The 16215-nt window shown below is 38.8% G+C and overlaps 1 protein-coding gene across 1 annotated transcript in view; it reads left to right on the forward strand.

The window, feature by feature from the left end:
* Positions 1–16215, forward strand: part of PNPT1 (polyribonucleotide nucleotidyltransferase 1) — a 44596-nt gene that overhangs the window by 12455 nt on the left and 15926 nt on the right. The window contains exons 9-17 of the mRNA XM_049784777.1: positions 3913–4099; positions 5412–5463; positions 5947–6004; positions 7720–7816; positions 8605–8707; positions 11903–11973; positions 14271–14307; positions 15640–15706; positions 15790–15879. Of these exons, the coding sequence (XP_049640734.1) occupies positions 3913–4099; positions 5412–5463; positions 5947–6004; positions 7720–7816; positions 8605–8707; positions 11903–11973; positions 14271–14307; positions 15640–15706; positions 15790–15879 (762 nt within the window). The remainder of the gene's footprint in view (positions 1–3912; positions 4100–5411; positions 5464–5946; positions 6005–7719; positions 7817–8604; positions 8708–11902; positions 11974–14270; positions 14308–15639; positions 15707–15789; positions 15880–16215) is intronic.

A 16215-nucleotide genomic window follows, 5' to 3' on the forward strand; every position in this document is an offset into this window, starting at 1 on the left:
TTACCATATTATTTTTATATCTTCAAATCAGTTTATTGAGGTATAATTTACATCTAATAAATATTTTAGATCTCTTATTTAATTTGTGAAAATGAAAGAGGATGTCATGGAATAAAGGCAAGAAAGAATTATATAACCATCACAGTATCGTGGTATCAGAGGAAGTTTCTAAATGCCTTATATGAAATATTGAAACCTTATATATCTTTAGTATTCTCCTCATTTATAATGATTTGGGCGGGGGGGGGGGGGTGTCACACCTGGTGGTTACTCCTAGCTCTGCACTCAGCGTCACTCCTGGCAGACTTGGGGAACCATATAGGTTTCCAGGATTTGAACCAGGGTCTGTCCAGTATTGGCCGCATGCAAGGCAAATGCCTTACTGCTGTACTATCACTCTGGCCCATATAATAATTGTTTTAAAATTCTTCTACATATGTAACCCCAACAGATGGTGTTATGATTTTTGCTTTTATCTCATCCATTAAACATAAATTAGAAAATTCAAGAGTAAAAGACCAGCATATGGTATTTACTCACATTTTTGCTTGCTGTTTTCTTCCCAATATTTTATATTGGGAAATACTGAATATTGCCCATTCATTATACTGAAATGAAATAACTTTGGCTATTCTTCTAGGGTAGGTCTGTTGATGACATTTTTTTGTACTTCATGTAAGAGTAGTATTTTTATTATTTAACATTAGTATTAATATTAGTTAATATTAGTATTTTATTATTTAATAGTAGTAATGTTTCCTCAGTATTCCTAATTTTTTGTTTTTGTTTTTGGGTCACACTGGGCAGCGCTCAGGGATTACTCCTGGATCTATGCTCAGAAATCGCCGCTGGCAGGCACAGGGGACCATTATGGGATGCCGGGATTCGAACCACCATCCTTCCGCATGAAAGGCAAATGCCTTACCTTCATGCTATCTCTCTGGCCCAAATATTTTCACTGGTTATAAAGGTTCTGAGTTGAACATTCTTTACTTTCAGAACTGTAAAGTATGCCAGCTCCTTCAGGCTGCCATGTTTTTGATGATAAGTCTGATATTTGAATTGCTTTTCCCATCTGTAAGGTGTTCCTTTTCTCAAATGATTTTTAATACTTATTTGTCTGGGTTTTTATGAATAGTGCTTTGTAATTCTGAATCTTTAGATATATTGCCAATTATAAATCTTTAGATTTATTGCCTTTTTTTTTTTTTTTTTTTACTATTTAACTCATCCCTCTTCTTCTAGGGCTCCATTGACCCAATACATTTCTTGTTACAGTGTCACAGTTCTTTGATAAGTTGATAGATTTTCAGCATAAAAGGACATAGGGGATCTTTTTTTTAATTTTAGATCTAGAAGTCTTTTGCATTCAGAAGCCTTACAAGCGATTTAGATCAGTGTTTCACAGCCTTTTCCAACCATGGGCCTATTCTGACCTTGTTTTCTTTTATATCCCCCCAACCCCTGTCCAATAGATTAGCTTCCTGATTTCATGCTGTGAAACTCCCTCATACCTTCCCATTTATGTGATTTTTCACTTTTTTCTTTTGTTTTGTTTAGGGGGGGTCACACCCAGTGGTGCTCAGAGGTTATTCCTGCCTCTACGCTCAGAAATAGCTCCTAGCTGGCTCAGGGGACCATATGGGATGCTGAAATCAAACTACCATTGGTCCTGGGTTGGCTGCATGCAAGACAAATGCCCTACTGCTGTGCTTTCTCTCTAGCCCCTGCAATTTTTCACTTTTGACTCTTGGAATTCTGCAGATGGACCTTAGTTGCAAGATGCTGATTTAGATAATAACCTTAACGGCAATATGTAGTTAATATATCAGGTATTATAATAACAAGGTATAAACAAGGCTTGAAGACACAAACTTCAGCAAGTAAAGCTCTTGCCTAGAAAGATAACCCAGGGCCTGCGTTCATGTTCAGCAGGAGACCTAATTTCTATCCAAAATGGCTGGTCCCTGAATACTATCCAGATGACCCATCACATCCCATCCTCTCCCCAATCCTACCCTGCTCAGATTGTGTATCTCCCAAAAAGGAAAAAAGTAGAGGAAAAATTTTTAAAGAAACTGGGTCTACTCTGTGCAAGGCAAATACCCTACCTGCTGAACTATATTGCTCAGGCCCAATTTTTATAATACATAAATAGTCTTAGAGTGGTAAGTAGGTTTCTCTTATTGACTTATTTGAAACAGTATCACTGTAAAAATGTCCCACCTAATGGAAGGATAATGTGACAGTGAATTTCCCACAATTGGGAAATCACATCAAATAATTACTAAATAGGAGCATTTATGAGAAATGCCATGTTGCATGTATGAATGTATGTGTGGTTTGAGTGCTATACCTAGCTATGACTTATTCCTGGCTCTGCTCAAGGATAATTCCTGATGATGCCAAGGACCAAGAATCATACCAGATCAGCCATATACAAGGCAAGCACCTTACCTACCTCCTGAGCGTGTATTGCATATTTTTTTTTTTTTTTTTTTTTGGTTTTTGGGCCACACCCGGCGGTGCTCAGGGGTTACTCTTGGCTGTCTGCTCAGAAATAGCTCCTGGCAGGCACGGGGGACCATATGGGACACCGGGATTCGAACCAACCACCTTTGGTCCTGGATTGGCTGCTTGCAAGGCAAACACCGCTGTGCTATCTCTCCGGGCCCATATTTTTTAATTTCACTTTTAATATATATTAAAAATGTAATTAGAGGTCAAAGATAGGTTTACTGCTAGAGCATGTGCTTTCACCTGCAGTTTTGATTCTTTTTGTTTGTTTGGGGTTTTTTTTTTTCTCTACTTGGTTGATTGGTTAGTTTTGTTTTTTCAGCCAGACTCAGCAATTCTCAGAAGTTACTCCTTGCTCTGTACTAGGCTATCCTGAGGGACCAAATAGGATGTTATTGATCAAATCACCTTGAGCAGGCCAAGCAACCTCCTCACTGAGCTATCACTTCAGCCCCCTGGAATTAAAGTCTTAAACAAGCACCATAGGGGATAACTCCTAAATGCTGAGCCAAGAGTAGCTCCTAATGATTGCTGGATGTAGTGTACAAACAAAAAATGAAACTACACTGGAAAATACGGAATTTTGTCTTTGTATCTGCTGACTTGAATTCAATTTCTGGCACTACATTGTTTCCCAGGTATAAAGCCAGATGTAGCCTCTGAGCACTTCTGAGTATCCCCCCAAAGCCCTAAAATAAATATTTGAGGGGCCAGGGAAATAGCACAGCAGTAGGGCTTTTTGCCTTGCATACAGCCAACTCGGGACTGGGTTCAGTTCCCGGCATTCCATATGGTCCCCCAAACCTGCCAGGAGTGATTTCTGAGCGAGGAGCCAGAAGTAGCCTCTGAGCTCCAACAGGTGTGACCCAATCCCCCCCCCTCCCCAAGAAAAGAATATTTCAGGTATTTGAATTATATTTCAATAGAGCTGTTGGGGTTATTTTTTTAAGTGCATGTAGTTTTTTTTGTTTTTTGTTTTTTGTTTTTCATTTCTGAAGAGAAATCACTTGTTAAATTTAAGAACATAAACCTACGTTCAAGGGGCTGGAGAGGTGGCGTTAGAGCTAAGGTTTCTGCCTTGCAAGCGCTAGTGTAGGACGGACCGAGGTTCGATCCCTAGGCATCTCATATGGTCCCCCCCCAAGCCAGGAGCGATTTCTGAGTGCATAGCCAGGAGTAACCCCTGAGCGTCAAATGGGTGTGGCCAAAACAAAAAAAACCTGCATTCAAATATTAAGGTTCCACTCATTGCTATTTGCATTTTGGTAGTATGAGGTAAGAAAAAGGGTAATAAAGAAAATTGATCTTTGGTATTCATGCCATGACATTTGAAATTGCTATATTGATAAAAAGTCTCAGTAGTAATGTTTTTTTCTCCTTTTTTCCTTTAAATAGTTATGTTGGAAGCCTCTGCAGAGAACATTTTACAGCAGGATCTTTGCCATGCTATCAAAGTAGGAGTGAAATACACCCAACAAATAATTCAGGGTATTCAGCAGTTGGTAAAGGAAATTGGGGTTACCAAGAGGACACCTCAGAAGTTATTTACTCCATCACCCGAGATTGTGAAGCAGGCTCATAAGTAAGAACTTAGGTACAAAAGAAAATTTGAAATTGTCACCTGACTTAATATTCTCTCAGAAAACACTCCATAGAAGCCACTGTTAGTGAGTGCATTACTTCATAAATACTATACTTCTATTTAGAAATCATTACTATAACTGTCTTTCAAGGAATAAGTTCATTTTTAAGGGCCAAAGTTTGAATCTAAAACAAAAAGGGAGGGGCCGGCATGGTGGCGCTAGAGGTAAGGTGCCTGCGCTAGCCTAGGATGGACCGCGGTTCGATCCCCTGGTGTCCCATATGGTCCCCGAAGCCAGGAGTGACTTCTGAGTGCATAGCCAGGAGTAACCCCTGAGCGTCACTGGGTGTGGCCCAAAAACCAAAAAAAATAAAATAAAATAAAAAGGGGAACTTACTGGTCAACATTCTTATAATCCACAAACCATTCTGTGTCAAGGCAAAGCTCAAGATATTGAAAACTATTGATGTTCTCAAAAAAGTAATCTACTATGAACATTACATTATGCCAGTACTTCAAGTAGCTTACTGAGTAGGTTGGAAATGAGTTGGGGACAGGAAGAAGGCTCAAAGGACCTTAATTTGCCTAGAGGAGTCTCAGGTTTGATCCCTTGTATTACATGGTTCCCTGACTATCCCAAATTTTCCTCAAACCCAAAAAATAAATGAGTCAGTAGGAGACCATTGTGTTTGAAATAAATAGAAAACCTAGTTTCAATTTAATATCAGTCCCATAATTGTCAGAGATTAAAATGAGATATATAGGGGCCTGAGTGCTAGCATAGTACTAGGGCATTTTCTTTGCACGCTGCCGACCCGGGACGGACCTGGGTTTGATCTCCAGCATCCAATATGGTCCCCCTAGCCTGCCAGGAGCATTTCTGAGCACAGAGCCAGGAGTAACCCCTGAGCACCACCAGTGTGGCCCAAAGACTGAAAAAAGAGAGAGGGGTATAAATTGTCACCAGCAAGTTTCCTGAAATATACAACATGTGTAGAATGGGGGGGGGGGGGGCAAGAAAAATTTAGTGAGTGAAATGTTCACTACTAATATTTTAAGAATTTTTTTAGGATATTTTTGTTTTCTTTGTTATCTTGGGCCATAAAAACTGGTTCTGCATACAGGAATTACTCCTGAATGTGCTTGGAGACATATGGAATGGATGCCAGGGGTCAAACCTGGGTTGGCTGCATGCAAGGCAAATACTTTGCTACAGTATTATCACTCTTCTCAGTTTTGTAATGGAAACTGCCTCATTTTTCTAGATACTATTATGTTGACACTTAATTTTTTTTTTTTTTTTCAAAAATAGACTTGCCATGGAAAAACTTTATGCAGTTTTCACAGATTATGAGCATGACAAGGTATGTATATCTGGATTTTTAAAAATGATTTTTCTGGTAATTCTTATGTCACAGTTCCTAATTTTGGTATGAATTATGTATATATAGAAAAATTTTAAACAGAAAACTAAAGAAAAGCCTAGCTGTTTGTGTCTCCATTCTCTGTTAATACATTTTATGGAAGTGTATAAATATATTAAAAGAGTAAGCTTCTTGTGGACCAATAGCCAGTTCTAATTTAAAAAAAAAAACTACCTTTAGAGAAATCAGAATACTCTTTGATTGTAAATTATTTAAAAATAGAAATGTTAGGGGCCGGAGTGATAGCACAGCAGTAGGGCATTTGTCTTGCACATTGCTGACATGGAACAGACTCGGGTTCAATCCACAGAACTAACCCCTGAGCAGTTGTGGCCCAAAAACTAAAAAAAATTTTGTTTTAAAAATAAAAATAGAAATGTTAAGTTCTGCAATGTATATATAATAACTGAACTTCAATTTCAGATTTCTAGAGATGAAGCAGTTAACAAGATAAGACTAGATACAGAGGAACAACTGAAAGGTGAGTTTTATTTTTCCCTAATTTTGAAATTATTTAAATGAAGTAATAGATTATTTTTAAATTTACATTTGGGAAACCTTGAAATTAGTATTTAAAATTTTGCAGTAAATTTACAAAAATAGTACATCTCACAGACACTATTAAATCATTGTGGTCAAGGGCCAAAGCTATAGTATAGCAGGTAGAACACCTGCCTTGCACATAGCCAACCTGGGTCCATATAGTCATTGGAGCACTACCAGGAGTGATCCCTAGCACAGAATTAGGAATAAGCCCTAAGTACTACTAGGTGTGGCCCAGAAAACAAAATTAAATGTTGTCAGCATTGTACCCAGCAAAAAGGGCACTAATAAATGTTGACTGTACAATCTGTACTATACAGACATTATCCTCTAAAATAGGTTATGCTGTTACTTGAAAACCTGATTTTTTTTTAATTCATAATCTGATATTGCAATACTACATCTGATTTAAGGGGATTGAGTGACTCACATTTACATCTGTGTCTTAACCTATCTAGAAAGGAATTTTATAAATCAAGACTGAATGTATACCAACTTTTTTTCTTTTTTTTTTGGTTGTTGGGTCACACCTGGCAGCGCTCAAGGGCTCCTTCTGGTTCTATGCTCAGAAATCACTCCTGGCAGGCTCAAGGGACCATATGGAATGCCGGGATTCGAACCACCGTCCTTCTGCATGCAAGGCAAACACCCTATCTCCACGCTATCTCTCTGGCCTCGAGGGTGACAATTCTTAAAAGAATGTCAGAAGTTAGAGAGAAAAAAAAAATAAGAAGTTAGAGAGAGAATTCACTGGTCAGGGGTGCATGATTGAGCACCACATATCCATGCCTATTTTCAAGGCCCTACTGTGTGACCTGGAACCCCCTAAGCAGTCTGTGCTGGCTACAGCATTGGGTTCTAGCATTAAATTGCCAAGCCCAGTTGGCTGAGTATTGCTGAAAATGTGGCCCCAGAGTACAGCTTGGGAAGCTCTGCAAAAATGAGTGGGTGGGAAAGCATCCATGAAATTCATAATGTATGTTTGTCTAGATTTGTCAGGTAACAATATTATAGCTGATTTAAAAATACTGTTGTTCTAGGGTCCAAAAAGATAGCACAGCGGCATTTGCCTTGCAAGCAGCCGATCCAGGACCAAAGGTGGTTGGTTCGAATCCGGTGTCCCATATGGTCCCCCGTGCCTGCCAGGAGCTATTTTTGAGCAGACAGCCAGGAGTAACCCCTGAGCATTGCCGGGTGTGGCCCAAAAACCAAAAAAAAAAAAAAATATATATATATATATATAAACACTGTTGTTCTAGAAGCAAGTAAGCTTAAATTACCATAGTACTACATTTGAGGTACTTAATACTTGGTATGTCTCTCCTACTTGAGAACATTTGATGTAATTTGTTTTCCTGAGGACAGAAGTCATTCAGGGTCATTTTTCTTGGCTTAAATCTCACTAGTCAGCAACCTCGGTACTGTGAACTTAATTGAAATTCTAATTTCCTGGGGCCGGAGAGGCAGCGCTAGAGATAAGGTGTCTGCCTTGCAAGTGCTAGGACTCCCCCGGTGTCCCATATGGTCCCCCAAGCCAGAAGCAACTTCTGAGCACATAGCCAGGAGTAACCCCTGCGTGTTCCCGGGTGTGGCCAAAAAAAAAAAAATTCTAATTTCCAACCTGAAAATCTGTTTTGGTTTTGTCTTCTACAGAAAAATTTCCAGAAGCTGATCCATATGATATAATAGAATCCTTTAATACTGTTGCAAAAGAAGTTTTTAGAAATATCATTTTGAATGAATACAAAAGGTAAATATAAATATTTTTGTGGCAAATTGCTCAATGCAAGAACTGCATGGGTTTTTTCAAGTGAATATAAATTTTTTGTTTGTATTGTGGAGGGAGGTGGTGTGGGTGATGCCCAACAGTACTCAAGGCTTACTCCTAACTCTTTGCTCAGGGAATCACTCCTGGCAGTGCTGATGGACCATATTTGGTTCTGGATCTCAAATGGGAATTAGTCACATGCAAGGCAAGTGCCTTAACTTCTGTACTATCTCTCCAGCCCCTTAAATTTTATAGTATGTAAACCCCTAAAATTTTACACTATATAAGATTTTGTATTATATAAAAAGCTTGTGTGATATGCCTGTCTATGGCCTGTGCAGCAAGCAACCCCAGTCATACCTTAGAGAAAAGCCTGAAATGCTTTTTTAAAAAACCTTTTTGATAGGGCCAGAGAACTGGTACAAGTGGTAGGGCATTTGCCTTACACACACTGCACCCAGGACGGACCTCAGTTTGATCCCCCAGGCATCCCATATGGTCCCCCAAGCCAGGAGCGATTTCTGAGCGCATAGCCAGGAGTAACTCCTGAGCATCACCACACACTGGGTGTGGCCCAAACCCCCCCCCCCCCCCCCCCCCCAGTAAATCTTTTTGACAATACAGGTATATGGGTCAAAAACCTAGAGATTTTGTTTCAGTTGGATTTCATTAGGGCTTAGGTGTCTATTTTAAAAGTTCTACACTTGGTTATGTTTTGCCACCGAGGCTAGAAGATTTTCAGTACTACTTGTTATTCTTTATTACTATAGGTGTGATGGTCGAGATTTGACTTCTCTTAGGAATATAAATTGTGAAGTAGATATGTTTAAAATTCTTCATGGATCTGCCTTATTTCAAAGAGGACAAACACAGGTAATATCTGTAAATAGCTGCTTTTATTTATGCATTCAGAATTACTTTGAAATAGAAGTATACTATGTGCTGTATTATCATATGGAATGTGTTAAGTATTCAGATTCAAGAATATTTTTAAAGTATTTTGCCAGTTTTTTACTTGTTTGGTTTTTTTTTGTTTTGTTTTTTTTTTTTTGTTTTTTTTTTTTTGTGGATTTGGAGATATGGAGCCACACCTGACTATGCTTAGGTCTTACTTCTGGCTCTTTCCAAGGAGCATCACTATTGGCTCAGGAGACCATATGCATTGCTGAAGCTTGAACCCATTTGTAGAAGACTACAAATGGAGTTAAGTGCCTTACCCCCTATACTTACTCTTGTCTCTGAAAACTCTTGTGTGGGTTTTTTGTTTTGTTTTGGTTTGGTTTGGTTTTTTGCGGGTGTGGGGGTCACACCCAGCAGCACTCGGGGGTTACTCCTGGCTCCACACTCAGAAATCGCTTCTGGCAGGCTCAGGGGACCATATGGAATGCCGGGATTCAAACCACCAACCTTCTGCATGCAAGGCAAACGCTTTACCTCCATGCTATCTCTCCGGCCCATGTGTGGTTTTATTTTTAAAGTTATGAGGAAGGAAGTACTGGACAGAATGAAGGTAGGCTGGAGTACCCCATAAATCTTTTAAAAAAAAATAAAAAAGTTTCAGGAGGAGAAATATTGCTCTTTTTTTTTTTTTTTTTTTTTTTGGCCACACCCGTTTGATGCTCAGGGGTTATTCCTGGCTAAGCGCTCAGAAATTGCCCCTGGCTTGGGGGGACCATATGGGACACCAGGGGATCAAACCGCGGACCTTCCTTGGCTAGCGTTTGCAAGGTAGACACCTTACATCTAGCGCCACCTCACCGGCCCCTGCTTTTTTTTTTTTTAATTCAGACATACATACAGTTTTCCTTTTTATTTGTTTGTATAAGGAGCACACTTGGCTATACTCGGGGGTTACCCTCTTGTTCTACACTCAGATCGCTTCTGGCAATGTTTAGTGGACCATATGAGGTGCCAGGGATCAACCCCTGGCATGCAGAGTGGAAGATAAGCAAGCATCCTACTGTATACTGTCTCTTCAGTCTCCAAGATTATCATTTTTTATACTTTAAATTTCATTTTGAAAATTTGTGCATTGTTAGCATCTTGTTGAAAAGATTGCTCTTCAATCTGGCTAGAATTCCTTTAGTGTTGTTTTTTAAGTCTTTTAAGTTTTATTTCATCTATCTGAAAATTTCTTTGTCTTTATGTACAGTCTTTTTCCTAGTTATAGAATTATGAGCTTATGTGGTTGGGGTTTTTTGGGTATTTGCTGTTGTTGTTGTTGGGTTTTTGGGCCACACCCGGCTGCGCTCAGGGGATACTCCTGACTCTGCAGTCAGAAATCGCTCCTAGCTCGGGGAACCATCGGGTATGCTGGGATTCAAACCTAGGTCCACCCTGGGTTGGCTGCATGCAAGGCAAACACTCTATTGCTGTGCTATCTCTCTGGCCCCTTATGTTTTTTTTTTCAGTACTTAAAAGATGATTTTGTTGTTGCTGTCCTTTTTTTTCTGATAAATCAGACTAATTCAAATGTTGTATACAGTACTCTATATAACCCATGTGCTTTTGTTGTTGATTAGTGTTGTGGTTTTAGGGGTCATAACTAGAACTTCATATATGTAAGGTAAAAGCTATCCTATCAAACTATCGCCTTGGCACACTTAAGATTATTTCTTCAAACTCTTAGTCATAATTTTTTTCAAATATGCTGAAGAAATAATTAGTAGTTAAATCCTTGTCTTGCAAGCAGTCTACCCTGTCAGTTCCCAGTACCACATATTAAATGTCCTCCAAGCACAGCTAGTAATAATTCTGCAGCTTAAAACCAGGAATAAACATTGACCACAGCTTGGTGTGACCCTAAGAAAAGCATACGAAAAATCATTAGGGAAGGGTCTGGAGCATTAGCACTGTGGAGAGGGTGTTTGCTTTGCATGTGGCCAATCCAGGTTGGATTTTTGGCATCGCATATAGTCCCATGGGTCTTCCAGGAAGGGTTCCTGAGCACAGAATTAGGAGTAACCCCTAAATGCTACAGGGTGTGGCCCAAAAAGAAAACCATAAATAAAAATTTTTTTAAAAAAAATCCAAAATGCCATTTCTGTTAATTCAGTAATTTAACTCAGTTCCTCATTCATTGTCTCCTCTTGAGAATGAAACCAAAATTTCTATTATTTTTTTTGATTATATATTTGATATTTTGAATGATACATTGTAGAGTCTCTGAATTATGTTACTCTGCTCCAGAGAAGACTGATTTTTAAAAAATTTTTAAGTGGCAGTTTTATTGGTTGAATCTTTCCTAAGGCTTCTCTTATATTCAATTTCTATAAATAGCCAGTTTTCCTGTTCTTTCCTCTTAAATAAACTATAGTTTATACTTATCTCTTTTTATATACTTATCTTTAATATTTGTGAATGATTGCTTGCTATATTAAGCATTGTCATGATAGCTTTTGGTGGTGGATGACACACCCAGTGGCGCTCAGGGGTTTTACTCCTGCCTCTGTTCAGAAATTGCTTCTGACAGGTCGAGGGATCATATAGGATGCCAGGGATCAAACCCAGGTTTGTCCTGGGTCGGCTGCATGCAAGGCAAAAGTCCTAACGTTGTACTATTGCTCCGGCCCCATGATAACTTGTATAAAACGAATATATATCACATTTTTGGGGCTGGAGAGATAGCATGCAGGGAAGGCATTTGCCTTTCATGCAGAAGGTTGGTGGTTCGAATTTCAGCATCCCATATGGTCCCCCGAGCCTGCCAGGAGCAATTTCTGAGTGTAGAGCCAGGAGTAACCCTGAGCACTGCCGGGTGTGACCCAAAAACCAAAAATAAGAATTACTGGAGGTGGGGATGGACAGAGAGATAGCATGGAGGTAGGGTGTTTGCCTTGCATGCAAAAGGATGGTGGTTCATATCAGGGCATCCCATATGGTCCCCCAAGTCTGCCAGGAGTGATTTCTGAGCATAGAGCCAAAAGTAACCCCTGAGCGCCACTGCTGGGTGTGACCCAAAAACCAAAAAAAAAAGAAAGAAAGAATTACTTGGGGGGTTGGATATTTTTAATTTTCACCTGTTATTAGTAAATGAAATCTAAGAATCCTTTTTCTTCTTTTTTTTAGGTACTTTGCACTGTTACATTTGATTCATTGGAATCTAGCATTAAGTCAGACCGAATTATAACAGCTATAAAGTAAGTTATATTTTGGTTATGATCCAGTTAAAAAATGAAGCTCCTGTAATAACTTGCCATTATTTCTTTTTCTTTTTTTTTACCTGCATTATTTCTATTTTAAACTTTACCTCTATACTTTATTCTTCTATTTATATAACAGTGATTTCAAGTCATGTTTGTGGCTGTAGTTTTTCTCTTAACCCAGGGAATCAAACAAATATTGATAAAGCTCATTGTCTTTGATGTGGGTACATTTTATATATTCTCTGACTCTGAATCATGCCTATGCAGACAGACTTCATAGGTGATCTTGCATAGATAAGTTTTTATTTTTTATTTTGGTTTTTGGGCCACGCCCAGTAACGCTCAGGGGTTACTCCTGGCTATGCTCTCAGAAATCGCTCCTGGCTTGGGGGACCATATGGGATGCTGGGGTATCAAACCACAGTCCGTCCTAGGTCAGCTGCATGCAAGGTAATCGTCCTACCACTGTGCCACCGCTTCACCCCAAATAAGTTTTTCTGTTCTTTGCAAAGGAGCAAATCAAAACAAAGACCTACTTGTAAAAAATATAGAACTCCTTGCTTAATCAACCAAATTATAAAGAAATACTGAACTCAGTGTAAATGCAACACTACCTAAAGAGGTACATAAATTTATGTTGATTTGATTTTTTTGTAACGAGAATATATATTACCAACATTACCGTATCAGTGTCCTTAGACTCGCAGCCATAGTCTCCTGAAATATTGCTTCCCTTTGTCAGATAAATGATCTCAGAAGATTGTTGGATGCAACTTCCTTTTTGCTCATCTAATGAGGATATCTCCATTAGTTTCAAGATTGTTTTTATGTGTGTTTGATAAAGTTAACCAGTAAAATTCATATCTTCTCATAATCCTTTGTTTTTATATCTCTTTTACCTTGTCTATATTTTAATTTTAAGTTTGCGCAAAATTGGTTGTCCTGATATTCTTCACCTTGATTTCTTTCTCTTTGAGCGGGCTACAAAGCTTCATTACAAAAGAACATTGAACTTGATCAGAACACCTCTTTATGCACTAATTACTAATATAAGGCCTATTTAACTTGCTTAAGTTAACTTGCTTAACATTATCACTCAGCTTTACTGGCCTTTGGCTTCCTCTTTTTGTGAAATCCAGGAACTGTGTTTATGGTCTCTATATTAAACCTTGAACTTCCAGAAGTATTGTTCTTTTAGTCTTTTGGGGGGGGGGCGGGGAAGGACCCACACCCAGTGATGCTCAGAGGTTATTCCTGTCTCTGCGCTTAGAAATCGCTCCTAGCAGGCTCATATGGGACGCTGGTGGATTGAACCGTGATCCATCCCAGGTCAGTGCGTGCAAGGCAAAAGCCCTACCACTTACGCCACTTCGGGGCCCTAGTCTTATTTTTTTTACTTATTTCCCCAAGACTAATTTATAGTATGCAGAGTTCTGTCTAACTCAGGAGTATCTAAATCCTCTTCATAGGGAGGTATGCCTTTTGTGATTTCATCTGAAAGGAATATTATTAAGACCCTGTATATGTTGATCTTTTTCTCAATTAAAGATAAATATGAGGGGGCCAGAGCGGTGGCGCAGCAGTAGGGCATTTGCCTTACAAGGGGCTGACCTAGGATGGACCACAGTTTGATCCCCGGCATCTCATGGTCCCCTGAATCAGGAGTGATTTCTGAGTGCATAGCCAGGAGTAACGCCTGGGTGTCACCAGGTATGGCCAAAAAAAAAAAGAGATAAATATGAGATCAGAGAAATAGTTTGAGTTAAAAGATAAATATGAGATCAGAGAAATAGTTTGAGTTAAGGTGTTGGGCTGGAGAGATAGCACAACAGTAAGGTGTTTGCCTTGCACGCAGCTGATTAGAAATAACTGTGGTTCGAATCCCAGCACCCCATATGGTTCCTCCATGCTTGCCAGGAGCAGCTTCTGAGCACAGAGCCAGGAGTAACCCCTGAGCGCTGCTGGGTATGGTCCCCCTCAAAAAAAGAGTTAAGGTGTTTGCCTTGCCTTTAGCCAATCCTGGTTCAATCCACAGCACTACATATGTAGTCCCCTGGTCTCTTCTCGCAGTGACCTCCAATGACAAAGCAATATAACTACTGGCTGAATATTCACATGTGAATATATAAGTGCTTTTATTTAGTCATTGTTCTTCTACATTCATAAACATTTGTTTTTCTAATTATTTCTAACTCTGATTAATACCCAGTTGTCTTTTAAAATACCCTTAATACTTTTGTTTTATCTATTTGTTTTATCAGTAATTATTTTTAATATGTTTTTGTTTGTAGTGGGATAAAAGATAAAAATTTTATGCTGCACTATGAGGTAAGACAAATTTTTCTCATATATAAAAGTTAGTATATAATAGACAGTGTATATTTTTTTACTGCAATTTCAATACCATTCTTCCCCTAAAAAGCAACTACTCTCTTAATTCTATAATAGTCATTTCATTGTGTTTCAGGTATACATCTCTAAATACTATAATCACCCAATTTTTAAAAATTTAATATTAAACCCTTTTTACTTTGTAAGTTACTTATATTATCTATTTAATATATTCAAACATTTGCAACTTCTAGTAAAAATAAAATCCTCAGAAAAGATATTTAATAATATGCATTTCTTTTTGTGGGAGTTGGGGACTAGTTAGTTAATACCTGCTGTGCTCAGGGGTTTACTGGCTCAGTGATCAGGGAATACTCCTGGCAGGTTCGGAACTTTATGTATGTGCATGCAAAAGCATGTGCCTTACCCACTGTACTATCCCTCTGGCCCTTCAATGTCCATTTCTCTTTTAATAATTTTAGAGGTTTAATTTTGGGAGGAGGTTGGGTTTTTGTTTCTGGGTTTGTTTGTTTTTTGTTGTTTTTCTTTTTTTTGAAGGGGTGGTGGTTTGGGGGGCCAATATCCAGATGCACTCAGAGTTTATTCCTGGAGTCTGTGTTCAGGAATCACTCCTGGTGAAGCTTGAGGGAACATATGGAATGCCGACAAGCAAACCAGAGTGGGCTATTTGCAAAGCAAGTGTCCTTCCTATGCACACTACTTTCCAGGCCTAAAATATTTTCATATTTTTTTAAAAGTGGGAAGGGGGAGAAGCAGAAGCAAAAGGGATGAGGGAGAGAGGAGAAATATTTATCAATAAATGAGAGAATAATAAATGTTATTATAAAAATATATTAATTCATTATGATCAATAACTGAAAATTTGATTCTTTAAATCTCTGACCATCCCTGTTCACATACAAACTACAAATGCCTACTGTTAATAATTTGGTATAAACTTTAGAAATCTTGACCTTTTTTTTTATAGATAGGTGAATATTTCTTTTTAAGTTGGAATTCTGTTTTTGTCCAATTATTTTGCTATTTTTTCCTTAAATATCTTTTTCTTTTTCTTTTTGTTTTTGTTTTTGGGCCACACCCAGTGGTGCTCAGGGGTTACTCCTGGCTGTCTGCTCAGAAATAGCTCCTGGCAGGCACGGGGACCATATGGGACACCGGGATTCGAACCAACCACCTTTGGTCCTGGATCGGCTGCTTGCAAGGCAAACGCCACTGTGCTATCTCTCCGGGCCCTCCTTAAATATCTTTATAGTATGAGTATATCCATGTATGTTGAATTTTTGTTTGTTTGTTTGTTTTTTGTTATAGTTTCCTCCTTATGCAACTAATGAAATTGGCAAAGTAACTGGTATAAATAGAAGAGAACTTGGGCATGGTAAGTATAATTCTGTAAACTTACATGGTATACTTAACAGTGAATGAATATAATTATGTTTATTATCTCTTATTCTAATTTAGGTGCTCTTGCTGAGAAAGCATTATATCCTGTTATTCCCAAAGATTTTCCTTTCACCATCCGAGTTACATCTGAAGTCCTAGAATCAAATGGTATGGTATTAAATTAAAATGTTTTTGAGGACAGTAATATGTTCAAGTGATAGAGTGTATATCTTGCAAGTTTGGGGCTATAGGTTTTATCCCAGCATCCCAGTCCACTTCACCCTACCCTGCCCAAATTAAAGACTTTATATGAAATACATTTTCTCAGGGCCAGAGTAATAGCCCAGAGGTAGGGCATTTGTCTTGCATGCAGCCAACACAAGATGGGCCATAGTTCAATTCCTGGCAACTCTTGGTTCCCAGAACCTGCCAGGAGCAATTTCTGAGTACAGAGCCAGGAATAACCCCTGAGTGCCTCCAGGTGTGGCCCCCCCAAAAAAAAGT

Source organism: Suncus etruscus, chromosome 12, assembly GCF_024139225.1.
Source record: "Suncus etruscus isolate mSunEtr1 chromosome 12, mSunEtr1.pri.cur, whole genome shotgun sequence".
Classification (NCBI taxonomy): domain Eukaryota; kingdom Metazoa; phylum Chordata; class Mammalia; order Eulipotyphla; family Soricidae; genus Suncus; species Suncus etruscus.